The 26,511-nt window shown below is 41.4% G+C and overlaps 1 protein-coding gene across 1 annotated transcript; it reads left to right on the top strand.

Moving 5' to 3' along the window:
• Positions 1-2: 2 nt before the first annotated feature.
• On the top strand, positions 3-26,511 carry EXOSC7 (exosome component 7). Its single transcript, XM_075271260.1, has 8 exons — positions 3-167; positions 2,318-2,419; positions 7,284-7,378; positions 14,165-14,330; positions 19,577-19,647; positions 22,350-22,473; positions 22,984-23,139; positions 26,387-26,511. The coding sequence occupies exons 1-8, from the start codon at positions 111-113 to the stop codon at positions 26,489-26,491; spliced, it is 876 nt and encodes a 291-aa protein (XP_075127361.1). The 5' UTR covers positions 3-110; the 3' UTR covers positions 26,492-26,511.

The raw sequence follows: 26,511 nt of genomic DNA, 5'->3' as shown, positions 1-26,511 counted from the left end.
CTCTGATGACGTAGTGTTTGCTAGGTGCTCATGTGGGAGAAGCGTGAAGCACAGCCGGCGCACTTTGATGACGTAGGAGACGTGTATTGGCGGAAGGAGAGAGCTGCAGCATGGCTTCGGTGGTCCTAAGTGAGGCTGAGAAGGTGTACATCCTGCATGGAGTACAGGTGTGATTGTGTAGCGCATAGTGTCGGTGCAATGTCATCTCTGTAAATAGACCTGTGTGGTTTATTCTCTCAGCTTTCATTATAAAATCCTGCTGAGCCGTGAGTCCTATAGGCAACGTCTGTGTATATTCCATATAGAGGTCAGGATAGTGGTACGTCATAGGTATTAGACAAATCGGGGTAATCTGCCTTCAGTGTTATATTTATGGGCAATTCCTAGGACCCCCACCAATCCCATAACATAGAAGTCCAGTCCACCATCCCCAATAAGAAGCGTCTTCATGGAAGTTAGCAGAAACAGCCCGGTGCATTTTACTTTATGGAAAGTGTTTGTAATATACAGGGCTATAGATATATACATATAGTAGCAATGTCATATAGAAAGGGGAGTAAGAATGTAAATACATTGTTACTAGCCCCAAGCTACATCCTCTATGATAGTACAAAGCTGCACTGCTGATTGTTAGTGGAAACTGTCAACAAGTTTATTGGCAGAACTATCACCAAATGATTATCCAAGCCCATGTGAGAGTGTTTTTTGTTTTGTTTTCTTAAAATCACATTGCTATGAAATGTAAAGGGGAAACATTCCACAGTGTAAATTACCAATGCAGCTGTTTGCACTTTGGCTTGTGTATTAAAGGGGTTTTCAGGATTTTAAAGACCTGGCCTTGAATAGGAGCTGAGCTGTAGTAACCCAGTATGGCCACTACACAAATAAGGAGGGGGGGGGGTATTTATTCTATATGCAAAGATACCAAAATTGCATCAGGCATAGATTCCAGGTATAACTTGCACTCGCTTCCATCATGCTCCATCCAAGAGAACAGCATTTAGAATCAATGTAATGTATCCTTGGTGTAAGAAAGGTCCGTGTGCCGAAGGTGTACCACATTTACGCCCGTCTATGTCACAAAGTGGCTTAGAAGAATTACTAAATTCCATCAGTGTTAGCCTGTTAACTATTAACTCCTATTACCATGTATCTGTAAATATATATAAAGAGTTTAGTCAGTCGACTATATTCAGTGATTTGTTATATCAATACGTAATAAATATTCAATTAATTAAAGCAGGAGGTAAGCACTTGATCACCACATTAACTAGACCCTATGTAATTCATAGTTATAATACCCATTGATCACATGTAACAAGAAACAAGGTAAAATGCCCCAAATAAGGAGTACTTGAACAGCATGTTGCAGCACCTCAATGCACATTTTACATGTAAGCTTCCTCAGATGTTGCCTCTCTTGTTTTTACTTCTGTAGGCTTTATATCAGTTTCTCGGAACTAGTGGCTGGAAACAAGTTCCTAGGATGTCTCCTATACATTGCATACAGACCAGAAGAGATCATGTTTCCCTATATATCTGTAGTGCACCGTTGGAGGTAGCAGCATAGTAGACATTATACAGCAGTACTGAGCAGTGTACATGTGGGCAGGGCTATGGAATAGTCTGTAGGCTAAAACACCAACTCCCCTATTTTTCCACAATCAGATTCCTGCTCCAATTCCTTCATAAGTATCTGACAGCAATTCATTAAAGAGAGTCTATCAGCAGGAAAATCTGTATCAGACTAAAGACAGTATCTTGTAGTGCTGCTTGTACCTTTTTCAAAGATGGCTTGCTTCTTCTGCATTGCAGCTCCATTTTCATGAAAATCAGGTTTGTTTGTTTTTTTATTCCAACTAGCTGAAAAGGGCTTCAGGGGCATTTCTTCTCCGGCTGGGACTTCACTCTGGTTTAGATAACTGCAATACAGAATAAGAGAAATCCTCTTTGGAAAGACTAGATGCCGCCCTACAAAGTCATTAGTTTGATATCTATTTTCTCCTGATAGAATCCCTTTAACAAGGAGTTATTCCTCCTAGAAAATTCAGAATAATTTGGTAACCCAGTGCTACCATTCCCCTTGTTAAAGGAGGATATCACTTTCAACACTGATTGAGTAAAGTGAGCATATGTAGAGTCTCCTCAACTGGTTGCACCCAATTTTTTCACAAATTTTTAGTAAAATCTTTTCACCCTTCCAAATGCATAGGGTCAAATTTACTGCAAATCTGTGACAATACTTGTACATGAGAATTTTTCCACAAAATGGATCCTGAAAAATAAGCTATACTTATGGCTTGATTTGCTTCTGTAGGATGATCTGCGGGCAGATGGCAGAGGATGTGAAGACTACCGAGGAATTGAAGTGGAGACTGATGTTGTGTCAAACACTACTGGATCTGCACGTGTGAAAATTGTAAGTTATTTAACCGAGCTGGAATAAAAGTTATGCTGAAATTAGGACTGTGGGCTCAACGTCACAGAACTGAGTGCAGTTCTAACTGTGTTCAATACAAAGGGTGTCACTGTCCTTTTAGTTTAAAGAGGACCTTTCATCACTTTGGGCATGTGCAGTGTTATATACCACTAGAGAGCCGACAGTGCGCTGAATTCAGCGCACTTTATCGGCTTTCCCATTCTGTGCCCCCGGTGAAGAGCTATCGGTGCCGGTACTGTAGCTCTTCACTGTCAGAAGAGCATTTCTGACAGTCAGTCAGGAACACCCTTCCTCAAAGCAGCGCCTATAGTACTGTACTGTGAGAGTGGTGAGGAACGCCCCCCCTCCCTTCCTGATAGTACTCGTCCATAGAGTCCATCTTGGCTGGGTGGTCAGCAACGACTGCTCTCACAGTACAGCGCTGTTGTGAGGAAGGGCATTCCTGACTGACTCTCAGAAACACCCTTCTGACAGTGAAGAGCTATGGTACTGGCACCGATAGCTCTTCACCGGGGGCACAGAACGGGAAAGCCAATAATGCGCTGAATTCAGCGCACTGTCGGCTTTCTAGCGGTGTATTAAACTGCATGTGCCCCAGATGGTGAAAGGTCCTCTTTAATAGTGTTCTTATAATGGTGAAATGCATAGGTGCCTCCCCTTATAAGTACGTAAAATATGCACTAATTCCAGGCTATGTCTTACTACTGGCCTCACTAGCAACAACATTTTAAAATATGTGTGAACATTGATGAATGGATGAACATTAAATTCACACAGTCAGATTACTGGTGTCATTTTTATTATGCAGGTTAGGATATGTCCCATGTGGTTTAACTATTGGCTAAGGCCATAAAGTCTACCCAACATTATACCACATTACATGAGCAAACAGGTGAGATGCCATACAGCTATGCCTCAATATGACACTTAGGCTTGCTTAAAGGGATTCTACCATTAAAGCAACTTTTTTTCTAATTACCACGTCGGAATAGCCTTAAGAAAGGCTATTCGTCTCCTACCTTTAGATGTGGTCTCCGTCGCGCCATTCCTTTGAAATACCGGTACTTACCGGTATGCTAATGAGGTCTCGGCAGCAATGGGGGCATCCTTCTTCTTCATCTGCATCCTCCCCTTGTCTGTCGTCTTCTTTCTTCGTCATGTCTGACGCCCACGCAGTCAGCTGCAATTGCGCGCATGCGCAGTACGCTCCTCACATCTTCGCTGAACAGAGTGTACTGTGCATGCTCAGTAAGGTCCGTACAGCCCTCCGACGTGTGAGTGAACTCATCCAGGCCTTGGAGGGCTGTACGGACCTTACTGAGCATGCACAGTACAGTCATGGCCAAAAGTTTTGAGAATGATACAAATATTAATTTTTACAAAGTCTACTGCTTCAGTTGTTCTAATGGCAATTTGCATATACTCCAGAATGTTATAAAGAGTGATCAGCTTAACAGCAATTACTTGCAAAGTCAATATTTGCCTATGAAATGAACTTTATCCCCCAAAACACATTTCAACATCATTGCAGCCCTGCCTTAAAAGGACCAGCTAACATCGTTTCAGTGATTGCTCCATTAACACAGGTGTGGGTGTTGATGAGGACAGGGCTGGAGATAAATCTGTCATGATTAAGTAAGAATGACACCACTGGACACTTTAAAAGGAGGCTGGTGCTTGGCATCATTGTCATCATTGCACTGCACAAAAATGGCCTAACAGGGAAGAGTATCACAGCTAGAAAGATTGCACCTCAGTCAACATCTATCGCATCATCAAGAACTTCGAGGAGAGAGGTTCCATTGTTGGCAAAAAGGCTCCAGGGTGCTCAAGAAAGACCAGCAAGCGCCAGGACCGTCTCTTAAAAGTGTTTCAGCTGCGGGATCGGGCTACCAGCAGTGCAGAGCTTGCTCAGGAATGGCAGCAGGCAGGTGTGAGTGCATCTGCACGCACTGTGAGGCGGAGACTCTTGGAGCAAGGCCTGGTCTCGAGGAGGGCAGCAAAGAAGCCACTTCTCTCCAGAAAAAACATCAGGGACAGACTGATATTCTGCAAAAGGTACAGGGAGTGGACTGCTGAGGACTGGGGTAAAGTCATTTTCTCCGATGAATCCCCTTTTCGATTGTTTGGGACATCTGGAAAACAGCTTATTTGGAGAAGACGAGGTGAGCGCTACCACCAGTCTTGTCTCATGCCAACTGTAAAGCTGAAACCATTCATGTGTGGGGTTGCTTCTCAGCCAAGGGATTCGGCTCTCACAGTCTTGCCTAAAAACACAGCCATGAATAAAGATTGGTACCAGAATGTCCTCCAAGATCAACTTCTCCCAACCGTCCAAGAGCAGTTTGGCCATCAACAATGCCTTTTCCAGCATGATGGAGCACCTTGCCATAAAGCAAAGGTGATAACTAAATGGCTCAGGGAACAAAACATAGAGATTTTGGGTCCATGGCCTGGAAACTCCCCAGATCTTAATCCCATTGAGAACTTGTGGTCAATCATCAAGAGACGGGGGGGACAAACAAAAACCTACAAATTCTGACAAAATGCAAGCATTGATTGTGCAAGAATGGACTGCTATCAGTCAGGATTTGGTCCAGAAGTTGATTGAGAGCATGCCAGGGAGAATTGCAGAGGTCCTGAAGAGGAAGGGTCAACACTGCAAATATTGACTTGCTGCATTAACTCATTCTAACTGTCAATATAAGCTTTTGTTACTCATAATATGATTGCAATTATATTTCTGTATGTGATAAAAACATCTGACAAACACACATAAAAACCAGAGGGCAGCAGATCATGTGAAAATATAATATTTACGTCATTCTCAAAACTTTTGGCCATGACTGTACACTCTGTTCCGCGAAGATGTGAGAAGCGTACTGCGTATGCGCGCAATTGCAGCCGACTGCACAGGCGTCAGACATGACGAAGAAAGAAGACGACAGACAAGGGGAGGAGGCAGATGAAGAAGAAGGACGCCCCCATTGCTGCCGAGACCTCATTAGCCTTTCTTAAGGCTAGTCCGACGTGGTAATTAGAAAAAAAGTTGCTTTAATGGTAGAATCCCTTTACAGTATCGGTCCCACAAAAATGTTTATTTTCTTTGCCGTTACACTATTTACATGGTGTAGAGTGCAGTGAAGGTAATGTTATTACAGGTGACTGTATGTGTGACTTATCCACTTCCTTCTAGTCCTCAGCTGTATCATGTGACCAGAAACAAGACAATCATGTATAGACAAGAAGTCAGTTTCTCTACATTGCTGAGCCTCACATTGAGACTCTCATGGGAATGAATAGAGAAATGACTTCTGTACACACAAGACACTATCATTTGGAGAAGCTGGTCACTTGATACAGCTGAGGACCATAAAGAAATGGATAACTCACGTATATACATATATAGCCACCGATAAGCACATTACATTCACTTTAATTTATATCACAAAGTATAATGCTCCTTATTGGGATTAAATCATTGGAAAAAGTGCTTTGGAGCTAAACACATGTCTGAATAGCCTTTAAAAAGGCTATTCTACTACTACATTTACTATTTCTGTTGTCCCCGCCTTTTATTTTTAAACCGCTTTATTTCTTTATGCTAATTAACTTCATGAAGCACCCTGTGCGTTCCCCAAGGCCTCCGAGCACCCGCCAACGTCATACCTTTAATACTGCCCCTCTACTGCTTGTGCTCCGTCTGCCCTCCTCCTCAAATCTCAGTGCTCAGCTCCCCTGAGAAGTACACCAAAATGGCTGCTCGGAAATGCTCAGTACTATCCAGGCAGCCATTTTGGTGTAGTTCTCTGGAGAACTGAGCTGGGGTTTGAGGAGGAGTATCCGGGGAGGAAGATGACAGATGGAGCACAAGCAGTAGAGGGGCGGTATTAAAGGTTTGACGTGGGGGGTGCTCATAGGCCTTGGGGAATGCCCAGGGTGCTCTGTGGGGTTAATTAGCAGGAATAAAGCGGTTTAAAAAAGGGTGAGGACAAAGGAATAATCTTTTTTTAAAGGCTATTCAGATATGTGTTTAGGTCAAAAGCGCTTTTTCCAATGATAGAATCCCTTTAATGCCCCCACCCACAGTATGATGCTTCTTAGTGCCCCCACCCACAGTATAATGCTGCCTAGTGCCCCTACCCACAGTATGATGCTCCCTAGTGCCCCTACCCACAGTATGATGCTCCCTAGTGCCCCCACCCACGGTATGATACTCCTTCGTGCCTCCACCTACAGTATAATGCTTCTTAGTGGCCCCCCCACTTAGTGGCCACATTAGTTGTCCCATGCACAGAACAATGCCATGTTGTGGTTTCACACAGTATAATGCCACATTGGGAAATTTTTTATTTACTTATTTTTTACACTTTTGTTGTCTAAACCTGGAGTGCGTCTTATAGTCAGACGTGTCTTTTGTCTGAAAAATATTGTAGATACCAGACATGTTTAATATGTGGACCTTTACTAAATGTAGTTGAGTACCCCTGGTATCTGATATAGTTGTATTCAACCAAGCAAGAGTGCAGGAGATCCAAGTATTGTGCTTGTCTGTCTAAAATAGTAAAATGACCCTATTGGCTCCCTAGTCATGTATCCTAGTAGTTGTGATCATTATTGCAAATATATCTGTCCATTACATTACCAGAATTTATATGAGAAAAGGCTTTATGTATAGCCTTCACCACCACAGACTTGTAGCTGCACATAATTCTCTATTACTTAGCTGCTTTGTTTCCCACACAGACTGGACTGCAAACACAGTACCATTCATTACCTTACATAGTAAATATATATTTATGTATTTAATATTTTTACATTACTAATTTTTGTTATATTTCAGGGCCACACAGATGTATTGGTGGGAGTCAAAGCAGAAATGGGTACACCAAAGTTGGAGTGTCCTACAGAAGGCTATCTGGAATTCTTTGTTGACTGGTTAGTACATGAATCTCTGCAGATTAACATAGTCATATGATATACTATGAATACACTAATAGGCGTAGAAACACAAGTAACATGGCTACATTTTATTATCCTGCCGCAGTAAGAAAGCAAACAACATTTCTTTAAAGGGGCGAACAGGTGGGGTAAATATATTTTATAAGCAGGTAATAGGAAGGGGGAGAAACATTGGAAAATGGGCAGAGGACAATCTGTAATGTAAATACGGCTTCTTTTATATTTTTGACCCATTGTGATCCTGTTTCAAAATGCCATATAATTCTGATACTTGTACCTGCCGGGGACTCAAATGATGCAAGCCACCGATCATTGCATGTAAAGAAAAAACACAAGCATATCTGGTCTGGTGCTTGTTATAGTAGGTATAGTGTAATCTGGAGCACTATACTTGTCATCGGAAACCTAATAAACCTCAATTATAAGCGGATTTATTTATTTTTTGTAAATTAATAGTTCAGGTGAATATAACAAACCTTTGTAATGTGTCTTATCAGAGCGATAATCTTATGTCTCAGTTCATACTCCATGCTCCGTTCACTGCTAGATCTGTTTCACTGAAGAGAATGGATAGATTAGGTTAAATAGAAGTCTATGGAGTAGGAGGTGTAAGGAGGAGCCCAGTGACAGAGAAATAAGCACAGGGACATGCTGTAACAATATAGTTAGCTCTTTTATAGCAGTTTTCTGTCAGGTTCTAGCAGTGCTGAGCAGAGATGTGAATAAAGCTGTGGTAAGAGAAAAATCTGCTCCAGGCCTGTGTCTTTGCTTCTTCCTCAACCCCCTTTATAAGTGAGAAAACATTTAGATAATTTATGAGATGGGTGCAGTAGGGAGCAGATTATGTGAGAGGCAGAGGAGGGGGCGACAAGGCATTTTCTCCAAAAAGTTAGGACCGAGGACACATAGTAGGTCTCAAAGGCAAAGCAGTCCGTGCTCCAAAACAAAGTCACCTTGTGATCATCTGACTTATTTAAGAACTCGAGAAGCAGGTTAAGGGTAAGTTCACACAGAGGATTTGCCACAGAGTTGGGGGAAGATTCCGCCTAAATTTTACCTCCCATTGTTTTCATGGTGTAAACTTAGACAGGCAGAAAATACACCAAATTTATCACAGTGGCTAGTGCTGGATATTAAATCTGGCATGTCCTTAGACTGTCTAGCCTAAGATTATATCATGTTGTAGTTGCCTTACAATGATCCAGACAATTTTGGTGCGTCGTCGTTCTAAAGTCCCCTTCTTTTTGTTTTTGCATGCCATGCTATGTCCCTTTTACTGAGAATCCACATATCTAGCAAGTCAAAAAATTTGAGCCCAAACTAGATGCTTCCCATTGCCCCAAATATGCACCACATTTACACCTGTGTCTAATTGTAGCATAATTATGTTTTTTTACCCTAGAAAACACCTTATGTTTGTATTAACTTCTAAAACATTTTTTCCATCAGTTTTTCTTATTATTGTATGTTTTTGCTTTCTGACTGGAATTGCTGCAGAATCAGGTAGAGATATATACCGTATATACCAGAGTATAAGCCAACCCAAGTATAAGCCGAGGCCCCTAAATTTACCATAAAAAAAACGGGAAAAACTTATTGACTCGAGTATAACCCGATGGGGGGGGGGGGAATGCAGCAGCTAGTGGAAAATTTCAAAAACTAAAATAGATACTAATAAAACCAACGGGATGGGTAGGGTGGCCGGAGTTTTTGGGTGCTGGGGTAGGGAAGGGGGTAAAATATTTAATACATGGGAGTTATAGTTTTGCCTACCTTGAGGTGACCGTTTTCACCAGGTCAGCAGTATGCTGTAACCTTCCAATCTCTTCCCCAAACTTCTTCTCCTGCTTTGCCAAGACAGATTGGTGGCACTCTGCATGGGCTTGCATAATACAGTGCTTGGCGGCCAGTATAAGGTACACCTCCTTGGGCAGAGCATCTTTGTACTGGCACTGCTTGAGGGCATCTCCATAGAAGTCAGCAGCTTGGTTGGCCAGCTTGGCTATGACAGCATCCTTCATCTTGTCTCTGGTGGGTTTGAGGAAGAAGACCGCCTGGGCCAGCATGATGATACTCAGACTGCCCACAGTGTCCATGGAGATGTCCGTGTAGTCTCGGTTCAGGGAGGACAGCACAGTGTCTTTTATGTGGGAGAAGGCCCCACTGGAAAGCTGGTAGTACCTGGAGGCGGCCTTCAGAGTTTCATCATGGTCCAGGTTCTGCTCGTAGGCGATCTGACTGTCCAGGGCCCCGATGTTGAACATCACACAGGTCTTCTTATAGCCCAGGCTGGTGTCTGGGTTGTAACTCCTCACCCGTAGTAGTGTGATTCCCTTGTATAGGCTGCAAGATGGCGGCGGCCACGTTTGCTTCTCCCGAACTATAGGAGTATCCTAGACACTGAAGCGCAGCAGGGATGTATGCAAAGCCTCCGTGCCTCACCTGGGTGGAGATGCTGTCCTTGTTTGTGTTGGTCCCTGCAAACACCAGCACTGGGTTGGCTTCCACAATCCGGAACCACCACAGGCCACACCGATTGGAGTAAGCCCAAGGAAGATGGTGTCCGCTCTGACCACAGCGAAGGCCTCACCATAGAGCTGGATGGAATAGCGCTGAACGCGGCAAGAATGGTAGGCAAGTACTTGCTTCTAGCAAAAGGGTCTGTGCAGGCAGCAGCTCTGGCTAGATGTGTGCTATGGCTGGCGGCGCTCTCTCTTTAGCTCAGTATTGTCCGAGCAGGTGATGTTTCCGGTTGACGCAGGAAGCCAGCGGCTGAAGTAGAGCGGTCACCATTAGCACAGCTTGACTCAAGTATAAGGCGATTGGGACTTTTTCAGCACAAAAACTGTGCTGAAAACTCGACTTATACTCGAGTATACACGGTAAATTATTGCCTGCAAGCTGGGCAGAGAGTATCTCATTGACTTGTGGGGGGGAGCTATGAGCATGCTCTGTATTATGTGCTGGATGGGGAGCTGACCTGTGCCCATCATGTATTGTCAATAATGTAGCCCTGTCATATGTGCCCCAGTTTTGTAATATAGGTTTTACCTCTCATTGTAATCTTGACATCTCAGAACATAAAAAAAAATGTATATTTCGGCATAAAAATGTACATTGCTATTCCACCGGGTATAAACGCTGTTACTGGAGCACATTTTAGGTTTCCCTTGGCTTATTTGTTTTGTGCAGTGCTGTTTTCCCAGCTTCCTCATAAACATAGCTGTGACAAGTAATTAGATTTACATTTAGACATTGTGTACTGTAATTACATTAGATAATTATGGTGCTTCATGTAAGTAACTGTGCACAATGTGACCCTCCCTGAGAATAGTCGGAGATTACGTGACTGGAGGAAGTCGGCTCTGGTGCAGGAAGAAATGTCGCTCTTTTACATTGCTGTGAGTCTGTTAGGTTCAGTTCTGCATAAATCTCTTGACAACTTCCTTCATTGGCATCCTATTACTTCTGATTTAGTGCAACATCGCCCTCTAATGTTAAAAATATGGTTAGACATCCTATAGTGGAAAAATATTAAGTACTTCAATGCAGTTACTACCGTTGGCTACTGGTGCTGGAATATAAGATAAAAAGTGGAAATATGGTAGAAAGAGCTATAAACGGTCCAAAAGGAGCTTAGCTTTGTTGTCTATAGCAACTAATCCCACTGCAGCTTTTATTTCTTATGGTGCGCTCGAAAAATATAAGTCACGCGTGATAGGTTGGTTTGAGCAACAAAGTCACTTTTCCATTTAGACTTTTTTTTATATCGTAGTCCCTGTAATATTTGCCATCTGAGTCACATAACATGTAGCCGTAAGACAGCAAATTATTCTAGTAACTATTCTTTAACCCCATAACAACTATGCCTATTTGAACCTTAAGGAGGTTTTCAGGAATTATCCATGACCTATCCTAAGAATAGGTAATCAATATGTGTCTGATTAGTGAGGACCCAACATCAGGGGCCCCTACAGATCAGCTGCCTGAAGAAGCAGCAGTTCTTGTATGAGCACCACTTCCACTTTATTGGTCAGAATACGTTCATACGTCACATTGACTGTTTGCGATCCCTTTAATTAAATTATTGCAATCCCTTTCAATTAAATTGGGCTGAGCTGCAATACCAAGCACAGACCTTTTGCAAAGTATAGCACTGCAGTCTCTTCAAACAGTTGATCTATAGGGTTACCAGGTATTGGATCCTCACTGATCATGTATTGATCTATCCTAAGGATCCTGGAAAATCTCTTTAGGCTGGGGCTCCAATGATCGGAAATGCTGCGATTTGCTTCCAGCAAAAATTGCATCATTTTACAGTAATTGCAAAGTGGATGGGATTCATGCAATTCCCATGCCCACTTTACGGTAAAAATCGCAGGGTGGACACGCTACCATTTTCCAAACTGGCGCGGTTTTGGAGATCGCAGCATGTTGATTATATCTATGAAAATACCGACGGCTTCCCTGTAGATATAATGGTAGCAGAAAGTTTGCGAAGGAAAACTCTTGAGATTTCTGTTCAAAGTTTTGTGGGAAGAACCGTGATGCGTTCCAACCGCGATTTTTCCCGCAGCGCTTTACTTTGTTTTGTGCCGTGGGGCCTTAGCCTTACAGACCAAATATTTTCTTTTAATTGTCTCTTTGGCCTCTCTATGATTTACACAGAATATTCCCGCAGTACATCATGCAACGGACTGATTCCCAAAGTATTATCGGACTGCTGTAGAATTTAGCACAACTTTCACACTTTATTTTTATTCCCCCCCCCCCCCCCCAAATGTTCATTGTTTAAGATGGAAACTATTTTATCTCTGCTTTCTTAAATGTCTGTTCAGAATTATATGGTTCACTATGACACAAACATGGAAAATTTGGGATTTTTTATTTGACATATTTCAGGAGGTTAATAGAGTTGATCTTTAAACAGATAAGTGCAACCAGTGCACATAAAAAGATCTTGTGGTCATATACCCACATGTAGTGAATTTGCCACCTCTGGGAATCATCCTTGCAGGGTTCACTTCGTGGAAAGCCATAAATAAGTGTCATATAGCCAGATTTTTCGCATCTGAGCAGAGCGGTCTGATTTCACTTACTAACAGATGAATGTGAATTACAGGATGAATTCATTATGTTTGCAGCTAAGATTTAGCACTTCCCATAATACATAGCTTATTAACATGGTCTTTGATATGCCAGAGTGTTTCTTCAGCTGTTCTTGAGGAATAGGTTAGCAGAGCTTTATCAAAGTGGATTCATGGGAAATACAGTAGAGCCTCTGTGAGACCACCGAAAATTACTTGAAAAAGTGGTCTTCTAGGGGAACAGTCGTCTCTACGAAGATGGCTAGTATGGAAAACTGGAAATCCGTCCCAGAAAATGTGGTCTTGTTAAAGGGGTTTCACGAGTTGTTGGTTTGTTTTGTTTTTTATGGATAGAAAAATTAATTTCACATTTTTTTTTGTCTGAGATCAAATAAAATGTTCCTACTTTTGTAGAAATGTGTGACAAACATATTTGTTGCAATTTCTTCCTTACTAGGCCTGATCATGTAGCATTCATTGTGCACATGACTGCAGGTGTTAGCCACACCCACCTTGAGCGTGATGTCATCACTGATGACAGCTGCATTGGTCTAAACATTATTGACTGCCAGAGCAGCCAGGAGGAGGTGGGGGCTGGTCCTGATCACCAGACAAGCCAGGCTCTTGTTCACAGCAGTTTTTGGAGGCAGTAAATGCTGCAACATAGACCAGCACTTTTCTTTATTTTAATTTTTAACAATTCTAGCCTCTTCTGTGTCTCCATTAGACAGGCATTCTTCTATGAGGGTTTTATGGACATTGAGGGGGTTGGAGCATTGTAGATGAATAGGAGGAGTGAAGGAGATGAGAAACGTACAAAAGATGTGAATACTTTATCACCTCTAGTGGGCCTTTGTGTATTTTTAGCTGACTTTGATGAAAGGTTATGTTTTAATGCTAATTTCAGTTAGACAGCTGTTAATTGTAGCAGTTTTGTACCCAGAATAACTGTTTACCATTAGCATAATGCAGGGAAAGCAGCATGCTTTAAAAACTGGTGTGGGTTTCTCCGTCCAAAAGAGCGGATTGTTTTAAAACTCATTGAAGTGAATGAATTTTTAAAAGCACCATTTGCACCGTTCCCAATCTGTTTTTCTGATATTAAGGCAGATTCACGGCAACAGACAGCAGGCGCAAGTGTGAACTCCCCCTTACATCACTTTTGTAGATTTCGGGACAAATGTTATGTAAATGGAACATTAGGTGCCCTGGATTAGCCCTGGATTACTGCTCTTGCTTCTCAAGTAGTATTGGTGTTGTCATAGCAGTGTCAGGGTCAGCTCTTATTGCAGAGGGTGCCGAACGCAGTAGACGGTAGGGGTCTGACTCATTTACACAAGTCTTCAAGACTGTTGTTATCCAAAGCTACAAAATTGACATATTTAACAGAGGTGTGTTGTTTATTACTGTAATGTGCTCTATAACATGGTGGCAGTTAAATATTTGGGGGAGGTGTGGAAGCCCTTTTAAGAAGTGTCCCCGTAATCATATATTGATAACCTATCCTAAACCCCTTTAAGGCTACATGTACATGTGCACGTAGCTGGGCCATGATTAAATGGCACGGACATCACATGGATGACTTCTGTGTTAGTGAGCCTGGGCCGCAAAACGTACAGATATACATTTCCATATACATTTAAGTAATGTTTCACTTATTTTATTTCTCTTCCAGTTCTGCTAATGCCACTCCAGAGTTTGAAGGACGTGGAGGAGAGGAACTTGGCACAGAGATTGCCAACATGCTGTACAAAATATTTGCTAACAAGAGCAGCATTGACCGTAAAGCGCTCTGCATTCTGACCGGTGAGCACTGCTGGGTCCTGTATGTGGACGTGCTGGTGAGTGAGATTAGTATATGCATTCTCATATGAAAACCTCTGTTTTCCTCAGTGTCCTTCTATTATACTGTCATTTGATATTTTGTTATATGGCAGGCAAATGTTTACTGATCTATAGCAGTTTGTCATAAGAATTCGCTGGAAAGAAAACCCTGCATTGTTAGGCTTTGTCCATTTATTTTTATGGGTGCATGTGGGAGCCATGAGCTTTGGCCATGAAACTCAGGCCAGGCCCTACTCTTGTCCATTTTATGGTCCAGGCTCCTTTATTCACTTACATGGGTCTGTGGAAAGCATGGACAGCACACAGATGCCATCCATGTGTCATCTGCTCTGTTTTTCACAAACTCCTAAATGTAAGTTGTGTGCATATAGCCTTAGTATGTAGGAAGAATATCTGCATTGTTTTATATGCCCTTTATTATTGGCTGTCAGGAATTAAAGAATTGCCGCTATTCTCGACCATTCTGAAGCATCTTTTATTTTAAAATGCTGCACTGTGCAATTCCTAATGTATTCCTCCTAAAAAAAATATATATATATATATATATATATATATATATATATATATATATATATATATTTTTTTTTTTTTTTTTTCTTCCATAAAGCATACCTCTAGTTATAAACCACTTTTCACAAATTAATAGTACAGGTGCTTGAAGGTTCTACAACAATCATACTGATGCAACAGCCTCTTCACTGCTCACCAAGCACTGCGTCCCATTCTTTTGTATCCCAAAAGAATGGGACTGAGCTGCAGCAAGGCCTAATATCCAATAAATTAGCCCTGAGAACAGACTGTGACCTGTGACATCACTGTCCTGAAAAGAGAGTAACCCTAGCCATCCTCTTCAAACAGCTGATCGGCGGGGTCCTCCACTGATAGGTCATCGATATTGTAGTCCTGGAAAATTATGTATCCATACAAAAATGTGCTGTATAGCCGCCACCCAGAGAGCCCAAGTTGTCTTTCTATTCCACTATTTCAATATGACTTATTCTTACTGAAATTCCAAGAAAAAAAATCCAGTATGCCACTATGTAACTAAAACATAACTTTTACTTCAATAAATATAAAAAAAGATGGATATTACATCACACTAATTGGAGATAGGAACATGGCGAAAAGCTGACACGTTTCGGGACAAGAAATAGTTTAAAGGGGTTGTCCCATGAAAAGCATCCTATCTATACTGCTAGTTTATGTGGATTTAAGACTTTTCCTAAATACATTGCTTTATCAAAATTGCTTTGTTTGGCCGCTATCTTAATTTATTCACTTCATTTCCCAAGTATAGCTGCCTGCTCTCAGGGGGGGAGGGAGGGGCTGAGTGCTGCTTATGTCTGACAAGTAACGGAGCTCCTCAGATAGGGGAGGGGGAGGTGAGCGCTCCGGGATTTCTGAACTCTATCGTCAGCTCTTCAACTTATCAGCCGGTTTAATTGAATTTGGCTGATAAGGACTGAGATAGGGAGTCCCGTACCTCTGTATGTAATGCAAACTGACTCAAATCTGCTACATCAGCCTCTACATCCGCTTCATACTGTGGTAATGCATTTACAACCAATCCCTCATTACTAAATGCAAACATAGCAGATAGCTAAGAGAGTGAAACTCCGCCCACCAATGTGCCCAGAAAACCAGGAAGTGAAGAGAGCACAGAGTCTGAAGGTTGGTGAACAAGAGTTATGGGAATACCCCTTTAAGTCCCTTACTCATAGCCTGTCCAACAACAAATGTGACGACACATATATAGGGTCAAAAACCACACCCATTAGACATAATTAACCCCATCAATGCGGAAAACAAACACATATAAATATACTAAGAAATTGAAACCCTATATCATATCAGGTCCATTTAACCATAACCGTTGTATTAGACTCACGACATAATACAAGTCATATTAAGCACATAACAAAAATTCATGAAATACACAGTAAATTCATTAATGATTTGTCTCCAACTCCCGCACTGATTCCAATTCTGGAACATGTAGTTCCGGACACGTGATATTATCATGTGACAAGTCATGTGGTTTGTTTCACTCAATGAATCGAATGTACGTCCTGTTCCCTTATGTATGTGGGCTGTACCATCTGACAGGCAAAGGTTCGTATTGCGGAACATCTGGCAGACTGTGGTAAAACACAGGCTGACAACATGTCCAATGTCTCCAGACATTTTTCTATTGAACATGGGGGCAATACCTCTTGCTTTAGATTTTATGTCATTGATTCCGTTCCAAATCCGGTACACGGAGGGGACAGGAAAGCTATGCTCCTCAAACGTGAGGCTTAATGGATTACGAAACTTGACACTCGGACACCACATGGTCTAAATGTCAAACAGGACCTTAGTTTTATATATTAGTGTCTGATCATAATTTGAAATATAGTGAGTAATAGCTCATTGAGTGAAACAAACCACATGACTTGTCACGTGATAATATCACGTGTCCGGAACTACATGCTCCGGAATTGGAATCGGTGCAGGAGTTGGAGACAAACACATTCCCTCTAAGGATTTATTTACGGATCTGGAGGGGGAGTTGTACATATTTTCCTACACTGTTTTTGAGAATGCTACTTATGTGGACTATATAGGAGTGTGTTTCATGCTGTGGTTTTATGATTGTTTGGACTGATTATTTATTGGCTGTGATTTTTTTCATATTCACAATCATTAATGAATTTACTGTGTATTTCATGGATTTTTGTTATGACTTGTATTATGTCATGAGTCTAATACAACTGGTATGGTTAAATGGACCTATATGATATAGGGTTTCAATTTCTTAGTATATTTATGTGTTTGTTTTCCGCATTGATGGGGTTAATTATGTCTAATGGGTGTGGTTTTTTGACCCTATATATGTGTCTTCACATTTGTTGTTGGACAGGCTATGAGTAAGGGACTTAAACTATTTCTTGTCCCGAAACGCGTCAGCTTTTCGCCATGTTCCTATCTCCAATAAGAGTGATGTAATATCCATCTTTTTTATATTTATTGAAGTAAAAGTTATGTTTTAGTTACGTTGTGGCATGCTGGATTTTTTCTTGGATTTTCTGCTATTGAACTTCGATACAGTCAGGGGTAATTCCGTGCAGCCACGTTGTTTTCAAACTGAGATATTCTTGTCAAGTTGAGCGGTTTTTCTTCCTTGGTGTTTCTTCTTACTGAACCCTCTTTATGACTTCAATATTAGTTGTGAATGCAGAAGAAAAAAACAAACCAAGCGAGAGGAATTTTTAACACGAAAAGTGTTGTTACATTTCCACAAAGAGCTAGAGCTGTAGATGATATGAAGCGAGCATTTTCTGTGTATAACTTAAGCAGATTTCCCTTTTTATTCTTCCCCTTACATCTGATGCCTTTTATCCTGCAACAAACATCTAATTTCCAGTAATTTAAGTTCTTGTAAATCGCTTCTTTGTTTGCTCATAAAAGGCTTAGATTTAAGCACTTGGCAATTACAAGACTGTTCGCATTACTAATTACCTCCTGACTAATTGTTCATTGTGTGCACTGCCGACTGGCGCTGTATCAGTGGTGTGATGTAGCCATGATGTCATTTCACATCTTTGTCTCAGGAAGAGTTAAACATCCACTTGGCCATAGGACATCTGTATTATACAGTTCGCATTATAGCTGCAAATCCCATATGCACTGTAGGTGTAATGACTCGAACTAGCAGCGTCCTAAATACAGTGTTGGTCAAAAGTATTGGCACCCCTGCAATTCTGTCAGATAATACTCAGTTTCTTCCAGAAAATGATTGCAAGTACAAACTAATATCTTCATTTATTTTGCTTGCAATGAAAAAACACAAAAGCGAATGGGAAAAAAAGTCAAATCATTGATCATTTTACACAACTCCAAAAATGGGCCGGACAAAAGTATTGGCACCCTCAGCCTAATACATGGTAGCACAATCTTTAGACAAAATAACTGCGAACAACCACTTCCGGTAACCATCAATGAGTTTCTTACAATGCTCTGCTGGAATTTTAGACCATTCTTCTTTGGCAAACTGCTCCAGGTCCCTGAGATGTGAAGGGGGGCCTTCTCCAAACTGCTATCAAGAGATCTCTCCACAGGTGTTCTATGGGATTCAGGTCTGGACTCATTGCTGGCCACTTTAGAAGTCTCCAGTGCTTTCTCTCTCCGCCATGTTTGACTGTAGGGACCGTGTTCTTTTCTTTGAAGGCCTCTTTTTTTTCCTGTAAACTCTATGTTGATGCCTTTTCCCAAAAAACTCTACTTTTGTCTCATCTGACCAGAGAACATTCTTCCAAAACGTTTTGGCTTTCTCAGGTAAGTTTTGGCAAACTCCAGCCTGGTTTTTTTATGTCTCTGGGTAAGAAGTGGGGTCTTCCTGGGTATCCTACCATACAGTCCCTTTTCATTTAGACGCCGACGGATAGTACGGGTTGACACTGTTGTACCCTCGGACTGCAGAGCAACTTAAACTTGTTTGGATGTTAGTCGAGGTTCTTTATCCACCATCTGCACAATCTTGCGTTGAAATCTCTCGTCAATTTTTCTTTTCCGTCCACATCTAGGGAGGTTAGTCACAGTGCCATGGGATTTAAACTTCTTGATGACACTGTGCACGGTAGACACAGGAACATTCAAGTCTTTGGAGATGGACTTGTAGCCTTGAGATTTCTCATGCTTCCTCACAATTTTGCTTCTCAAGTCCTCAGACAATTCTTTGGTCTTCTTTCATTTCTCCATGCTCAATGTGGTACACACAGGACAGAGGTTGAGTCAACTTTAATCCATTTCAACTGGCTGCAAGTGTGATTTAGTTATTGCCACCACCTGTTAGGTGGCTCAGGTAAGTAACAGGTGCTGTTAATTACACAAATTAGAGAAGCGTCATATGATTTTTCAAACAGTGCCAATACTTTGTCCACCCCCTTTTTTATGTTTGCTTTGGAATTATATCCAATTTGGCTTTTTGACAATTCTTTTTGTAGTTTTCCATTGAGGACAAATTAAATGAAGATAATACCAAAGAAATTGTGATTGCAATCATTTTCTGGAAGAAAATGAGTATTATCTGACAGAATTACAAGGGTGGCAATACTTTTGGCCAACACTGTATCAATCCCGTGGCTAGGATGGAATTTGCGCATAATACAGATGTATAATGGCCATGCAAGTACAGCCTTATTCTACATTTATTATTCTCATGTACAATATTTTGTAATAATAAAATAGTCCTTTCTTGCAGCTATTGGAATGTGGCGGAAACCTTTTTGACACCATTTCTATAGCAGTAAAGGCAGCGCTCTTCAATACCAGGTAAGACGCTGAATAGATAAAGATGTATAGATAAGACATATACAGGATTGTGGTCTGAGACTAGCAGAGACCTAGGAGGTGTCATAACAGTAGTATGGGGGATGGTAGGGGATCGCTAATTTTTTTTAATTGTTTTATTTTGTATTGTTATAAGGTTTGGCAAACTTTCCTTGATGTAGCAATGGCAGCATTGTATCTGTATTATATATTTCACATTACATAGGCCTTTGGGGAGCAGAAAGAGGGCCGCCTAGTGCTACAGCATATCTGTACAGGCAGCAGATGCAATAAATTATACATTGGGTGCATTGGGAATCCGGTCTTCCCATTAGCATGCTCTAAACTTCTAGTATGGGTTTATCCCTTTAAGGTAATTTATAGCAAAGTCCTTAAATCTTCCTATAGCCTTGCAATCCCCATGGTAACAGTAGTGCAGCTCCCTTCCTCTGTCACTAATGGTTTAAGCACACATCACTTGTGTTATGACAGAGAGACAATGTAAAGAATGTCTGTGAAGTTCTCCTAGTGCTGTTCTTGGTACATGAAAGCAATGGGATCCACATGTCCTGACTCTCAATCTCTTTGTTGTGATAAGTTGTTGGAAAAGCTGTGTGTGCGCTGTGTGCATTCTGAATTCTTGTTATCTCACATCTGACTTCAGCACATTAGACTCCGCAGAGCTGGGAGGATTGCCTAACTGCAGAAGGTCAAGCCAGCTCCATAATGTGCAACATAGCAGATCAGTCCTGATAAGTACTGAATAAAGCTTAAAGCCTAACTAAACTTACCAACAGCTTCTGAATATCTGGCCGCATTTGTGTCATTAGGACATTGTGAGATGTTCAGTGAAATGATCTGATTTTTTTTTTTATTCTTTAGTTCCCTATTGAGAGCCGTAAAATTAATTTAGTTAGGAGTATGGAGGCTGACCATGTGTAATGCAGGGAAGCTGAGGCTACGGGAGGAGTCACTTATATAACAGTAATAGAATACTTCTACCTGCAGAGGGGATTATTTGATTTGCTGACAAGTACAAGCAGCCCCCACAGTTTTCTCATCCATCATCCAGAAACAGGTGACAACTTCATTACACATCCCTGCCTCTGTCCTGGCTATTGCTAGATGCTTGCGTCACCCTTTATATGTCCTGTCATGGACAGCCAGCACTGTCACCTTTCTTTGCAGTGGTGTGATGAACAAGAAACCTTCATGGCTAGGCACTGTAACCAAATCGTCTTTAGCAGTGAATCCAGGCTCTGTTTGACATCCAATGATGGTTGGGTTTCAGTATGGAGACCTTCATGGTGAGCGCATCAATCCTCCCTTTGCTATGGAATGACACTCCTGTGCCCCAACTGTTCATGTGATTATTTGGGGAGCCATCACATGGAAGTTAGTCACCCCTAGTAGTTATAAGATAGAAGTTGGTCACCCCAGCGATATGTGCAGGATACCTTGTGTTGTCTCTCATGGCAAGGCTTCCACCTAACATTTTTCAGCAGAATAATTCTCAGGCAAGGCTCCGCCATATTGCAACAATTCTTTGGCCTGCCCATTCATCAGTTTTATCACCAACCGAGCATTTATGGGACCAGCAGGACACCCCTTTTGGCAGCTTGTGAATGTGCAGGGTCTACAGGCCCAGATACAACATCTGAAACTGTACGCCCCCATGCCTAATCTTGTATTTAGACTAGAGGTGACCCAACAGGGTACTGGAGCCTCCCTTCAGTTGTACAGTTTTCCCCAATAAAGTCATCCTTTTGCTTTAATATTGTATCCACCTACATCTATCATGTAACATCTTAAGTTCACAAATGTAATGTTTTATTCAATTCCAACTCTTTCTTGTTGCATTGTTTTGTCTTTGTATTTTTTTTCTATCATTGTAATATACATAGATGAATCTTATGTACTAATATAATACAAAAATGGCAGCTGAAAAATAAAAGGTTTTTCTTAATAAAGTGAGGCAAAAATAATCTGCTACATCCTCAGAGCTAAGGTTAACCACGTCTGCTCCCAAGTATAGGCAAAGTGTGACAAAGCAGAAGCAGGCGGAGTTAGGTGCAATTATCTAGAGTAGAGAGTGAAGTCCTTGCAGAAGAAACGCCCCTAAAGACATTTTTAGCTTATTTGCCTATGAATAAAATGCTGATTTTCATGAAAATGGAGCTGCAATGCAGAATAAGGAAGGCACCTTTAGAAAGTGTAGAAGCCGCCTTTAAGGCACTGTCATTAGTTTGATACCAATTTTCCTGCTGACAGATTCCCTTTAAAACAGGGGTAGGGAACGTACGGCTCTCCAGCTGTTGCAAAACTACAACTCCCAGCATGCATACTGGCTCTGCTGTTCTGAGAACTCCCATGGAAGTGAATGGAGCATGCTGGGAGTTGTAGTTTCACAGCAGCTGGAGAGCCAAAGGTTCCCTACCCCTGCTTTAAAAGGTCTTTTCCCAAGATTAATCCGTCTCGCCTAGTCACAGAACCCTGTGATCAGTGGCGGTCCATATGCTTGAATCCCCACTAATCAGACAGGTTACCTATCCTATAAATCTTGACACATCCCTTTTATTGACTTTAAATATTGAAGTATATTGTGATAATAATTATAGAAAATTGCAGTCAAAAAAGTAAAGTTTGTAAATTTCATATGACACATGCTGATTAGAAATGTTTCTTTTGATTCATGTGCACGTTAGGATACCTAAAGTACGTGTTCTGGAGGATGACGAGGGAACCAAAGACATTGAACTTTCTGATGATCCTTTTGACTGCATGCGGCTGAACGTAGAACATGTCCCCTGTATTGTTACACTAAGTCGAGTAAGTATAGTATGGAAATACTAGGAGTATTTAAATATAAGAAACTTTATAATATATTTTATTAAGGAGATCTGTTCCCCTCATCGCTTATTAAGCTGTTCTCCTGCTCCTTATCTTTAAATCTGTCTGCTTTTTTCATTATATCCTGTCCATATTCAGCCTCACACATACAACTCTATGGAGCAGTTAGGGGTTGAATACAATTCTCCTGCCATCTGATTAATTTGATTTATTGCCTTATTCTGTGTATTATCAGCTTCTTATTCACAACTTAGCAGTATTAAAAAAGCAAGAAACAGCAGAGTGTAACAGGAGCAATTATTGGAGTGTTTTTTTTCTATTCCCCCTCCACTTCAGACTAATATGGAGAAAGTAATTGCCTATATATTACAAAGTTTCATATATTAAGCTGTACTAGTATTTATATAAGCTTGTTTATAACTTTAATAAACCATCCGATTTCATGTTTAATGGTGCACGATTTCTAAAATGTTTTCTTGTACGTTTCAGATAGGTCACAGACATGTAGTAGATGCCACATTGCAAGAAGAAGCCTGCTCTTTGGCAAGTCTTCTTATCTCTGTGACAAGCAAGGGTACTTTGACTTGTATGAGAAAAATAGGCAGAGGAAGTCTAGATCCGGAGAGCATCTTCGAAATGATTGAGGTAAGGATATAACAGATGCACGAATATTGTCCTTCACTGTCTGTCAATCCTCCACTAGGGCTCATTCACATGACAGGGTTCATCTGCCATGTGCTAGCCTTTCTATTAGCCACCCCATAGAATTTTATGGATCTGTTTACGTGACTGTTTTAATGGTCAATGTAAATGACCCAAGAGGAAAATGGAACTTTCTGTTTCTCGGGCCAAGTTCATGGATCGACTATGAAAAAAGTCCTTTTTTTTTTCACAACCAAGTGCAGGTCTCTGTCGTGTGAATGTAGCCTTAAATCTCTACAATTCTGTACTAATGAATTTCATAATGTATATTTTTAGGCTTTGGAGACCGTTTTTCTGACTCAGTGAGGCAGATTTACTTAAAGGGGTTGTCCAGGAATTGCAGTACTTGGCAGGAGGCCAAGGAAGTTGAAGCTTTAAAAAAAAATAAATAAATAAATAAATTACTCCATTGTGTCCACTGCTACAGTGACTCCCGTTGCAGTCTGGTCCAGTACATGCAAGGGATTGGGCATCAGCTGGTGGAAATCCATGCCGCATGTGACTGCTGAATGGGTTCAGGAAAGAAACTGGTGACGTCACGTGTAGTGAGGACATCTGTCAGCACAAGCCCGTCACATGCAGGACCAGACTGCGGCAGGGAACAGTAAAGCGCTGGTTACAGCCAAGTATGACTTTTTTTTTTACACAGTTTTTATGTCAGCGGCTCTTAGGCTGTGTTCACATTTGCATCGGGGTCTCGTTTTAGTGCTGCAAGTCCAAATTTTTCATCTGGCAGATTATCAAACAGAAATGACACCTGACTGATCCCAGTATAGTGGGGTTGAGCTTTGTATGTGTCTGCTGTTTCAACTGCTCTCTAACGGACCAGAACAACAGACAGCACTACACAGATATGAACATAGCCTTAATTTGTTTGCTTTACCTTGGCCTAAATTATAGTGCGATTGTGGCAGAAATCATTGCATTTCTTTCCTGTTAAGTCATGCCCCTTTTCAGACAAGGGGGAAAAATTATTTTTAGCACACAAATGTGCTAAACAAAATTAGCACAATTTTTTTGCGCCACTTAAGACGAATCTAGTACATTTAGCTTAGTAAATACAAAATAATCTGCATGTAACGTATAATTACATACATACAGTATAGCACTAGATTCACTGCTGATTTGAGGGAAAACCTGCGTAGTATTTATTTATTTTAATTTTCCATTGCATCCCTAGGTACAACGACATAAAATAGGTCCTGTGGATCACTAGAACCGCTCAATCAATAACCTGTCACATTACTTCCATATTACCCATCCGTTGCACAACAATGAATCAATGTCTAATTCCTTAGTATTTGAAACTAATTCGGTTACCAAGTCCATATTACAAGTCGAGGGAACTATGACCAGATAACTAATTTTATTCATGGAATTAGACAGTAGTGGACATTTATCAAACAGGTCTAATAAAATATAATGAGCTTTTTGGTCCATAGCAAATAACTATTGGACAGCTTCCACATTTCCATTTTTGATGGTCGAAACTGCAAACACAGATCAATGAATATGCTAAAAAATAATTTTGTACAACGCTTCATTTGGGATCCCATTTCAGTATACCGTATTTTGCGGACTATAAGGCGCACCGGACTATAAGGCGCATTACCCATGAGCGCCTTATAGTCCTGCCTAGGTCCATATATAAGGCGCACCAAACTATAAGGCGCAGCGCTGTCCGGTGCGCCTTATATGTGATTGAAAGCGGCGCCGGCAGACTTTGCCGGCGGCCGCTTAACCCTCCCGCGTGCCAGCTGCTTCTATTCATTTCAATGGTCCGCTTCCATTGAAATGAATGGAAGCGCTCGGCACGCGAGGAGTTAAAGGGATTCTACCATTAAAAGAACTTCTTCCTTCTTGATCACGTCGGAATAGCCTTAAAAGGCTATTCGTCTCTTACCCGCCTTCTTCCGCAGCTCCGTCTCTGTCTTCTTTGGGCCTCATGGATGACGCATTCGCAGTCGGCTCTAACAGGCTCTCGCAGCCAGAGCCGACTGCGCATGCGTCATCCATGAGGCCCAAAGAAGACAACACAGACGGGGACACGGAAGGCGCGAACACAGCTCAGGGAGAAGGCGGCGCTGACTATGGAAGAGGTAAGAGACGAATAGCCTTTTTAAGGCTATTCCGACGTGGTCAGGGGGAAGAAGTTCTTTTAATGGTAGAATCTAGAGTTGAGCGAGTACTGTTCGGATCGGCTGATCCGAACAGTACTCGCTCATCTCTAGTAGAATCCCTTTAAGCAGCGGCCGCCGGCAAAGTCTGCATGCCGCTTCCATACATTACAATGAGAGCGCGCTAGTCAAATAGTTAGAGATGAACGAATACTATTTGAATAGCACGCTCCCATTGCAATGTATGGAAGCGGCATGGAGACTTTGCCGGCGGCCGCCGCTTAACTCTTCGCGTGCCGCCGCTTCAAGCCTTATATAAGGCACACCGGACTATAAGGCGCACTTTCGATTTCTGAGGAAATCGAAGTATTTTATGTGCGCCTTATAGTCCGGAAAATACGGTATTGTGATTTTACGGCACCTCTGTATGATTCCGGTGTCATATGTAGGCTTGTTTTACTGTAGGATTCTCTGGCATGGTTTTACAAATGATTTATTTTTATTTTATTTTTTTTTGTATGGATATATTGTTCCTTGCAAGGATATAGTGTGTTTTTTGTTTTTTTTGTTTTTTAAACTCTGGGACAGTGAAAAATCTAACCAGTCCATCTGTCCAGTCCAACGGCATCACGGGCTTGTTTCGGTGGAGGTACTCTCTTTACATGCCTTATTGACCTAAGGAAAGTAACCAGGATGTCACTCACATACGCGTAGAAAAAGCGAAATGTCCATCAATCTCCAGGTCCAAATAAAATTTAAAATTTAATTATTGCTACATATTACGATTAAAAGGGGATAACGTGCAAAAAGGCACCCCTTAAATCCATTTAGGGCGTATGGCTGACGCATTTCGGAGTTAATGCGTCTCCTTATTCATAGCCTGTCACTCACATATGACCTAGGTCCTTTTCTTAGGTCGCTTATAGGCCTCAGCGGTATGTGTGGTGTTTTTGTTTTGTTTTTTAATTTGTTATTTAATAGGCAAACTAGAAGCATCTTTTTCTCACCTGTAATTTTTTTTCTGCATGATCTACAAGAGTAAATCATTATTGTTTTTTTTTTTCTTCATTTAGACAGGAAAGCGCGTTGCAAAGTCGTTACACTTGTCTTTGCAGAATGTATTACACCAAGAAGAGAGCTTGGGAAAGAAGAGACAAAAGATTGGCTTCTTAAGGTGAAACGCCTGTGCACTGTATCT

This window comes from Leptodactylus fuscus, chromosome 4, assembly GCF_031893055.1.
Source record: "Leptodactylus fuscus isolate aLepFus1 chromosome 4, aLepFus1.hap2, whole genome shotgun sequence".
In the NCBI taxonomy this organism is placed as follows: domain Eukaryota; kingdom Metazoa; phylum Chordata; class Amphibia; order Anura; family Leptodactylidae; genus Leptodactylus; species Leptodactylus fuscus.
The sequence above is the reverse complement of the archived record's forward strand: the minus strand, read 5'-3'. Positions and strand labels throughout refer to the sequence as shown.

Excerpts from the sequence above, each read along its gene's own strand:
- EXOSC7 (XM_075271260.1), top strand. The coding sequence starts at position 111 with ATGGCTTCGGTGGTCCTAAGTGAGGCTGAGAAGGTGTACATCCTGCAT. Across the intron at positions 2,420-7,283 it reads GATCTGCACGTGTGAAAATT|GGCCACACAGATGTATTGGT; the intron begins GTAAGTTATTTA and ends GTTATATTTCAG. Across the intron at positions 14,331-19,576 it reads TCCTGTATGTGGACGTGCTG|CTATTGGAATGTGGCGGAAA; the intron begins GTGAGTGAGATT and ends CCTTTCTTGCAG.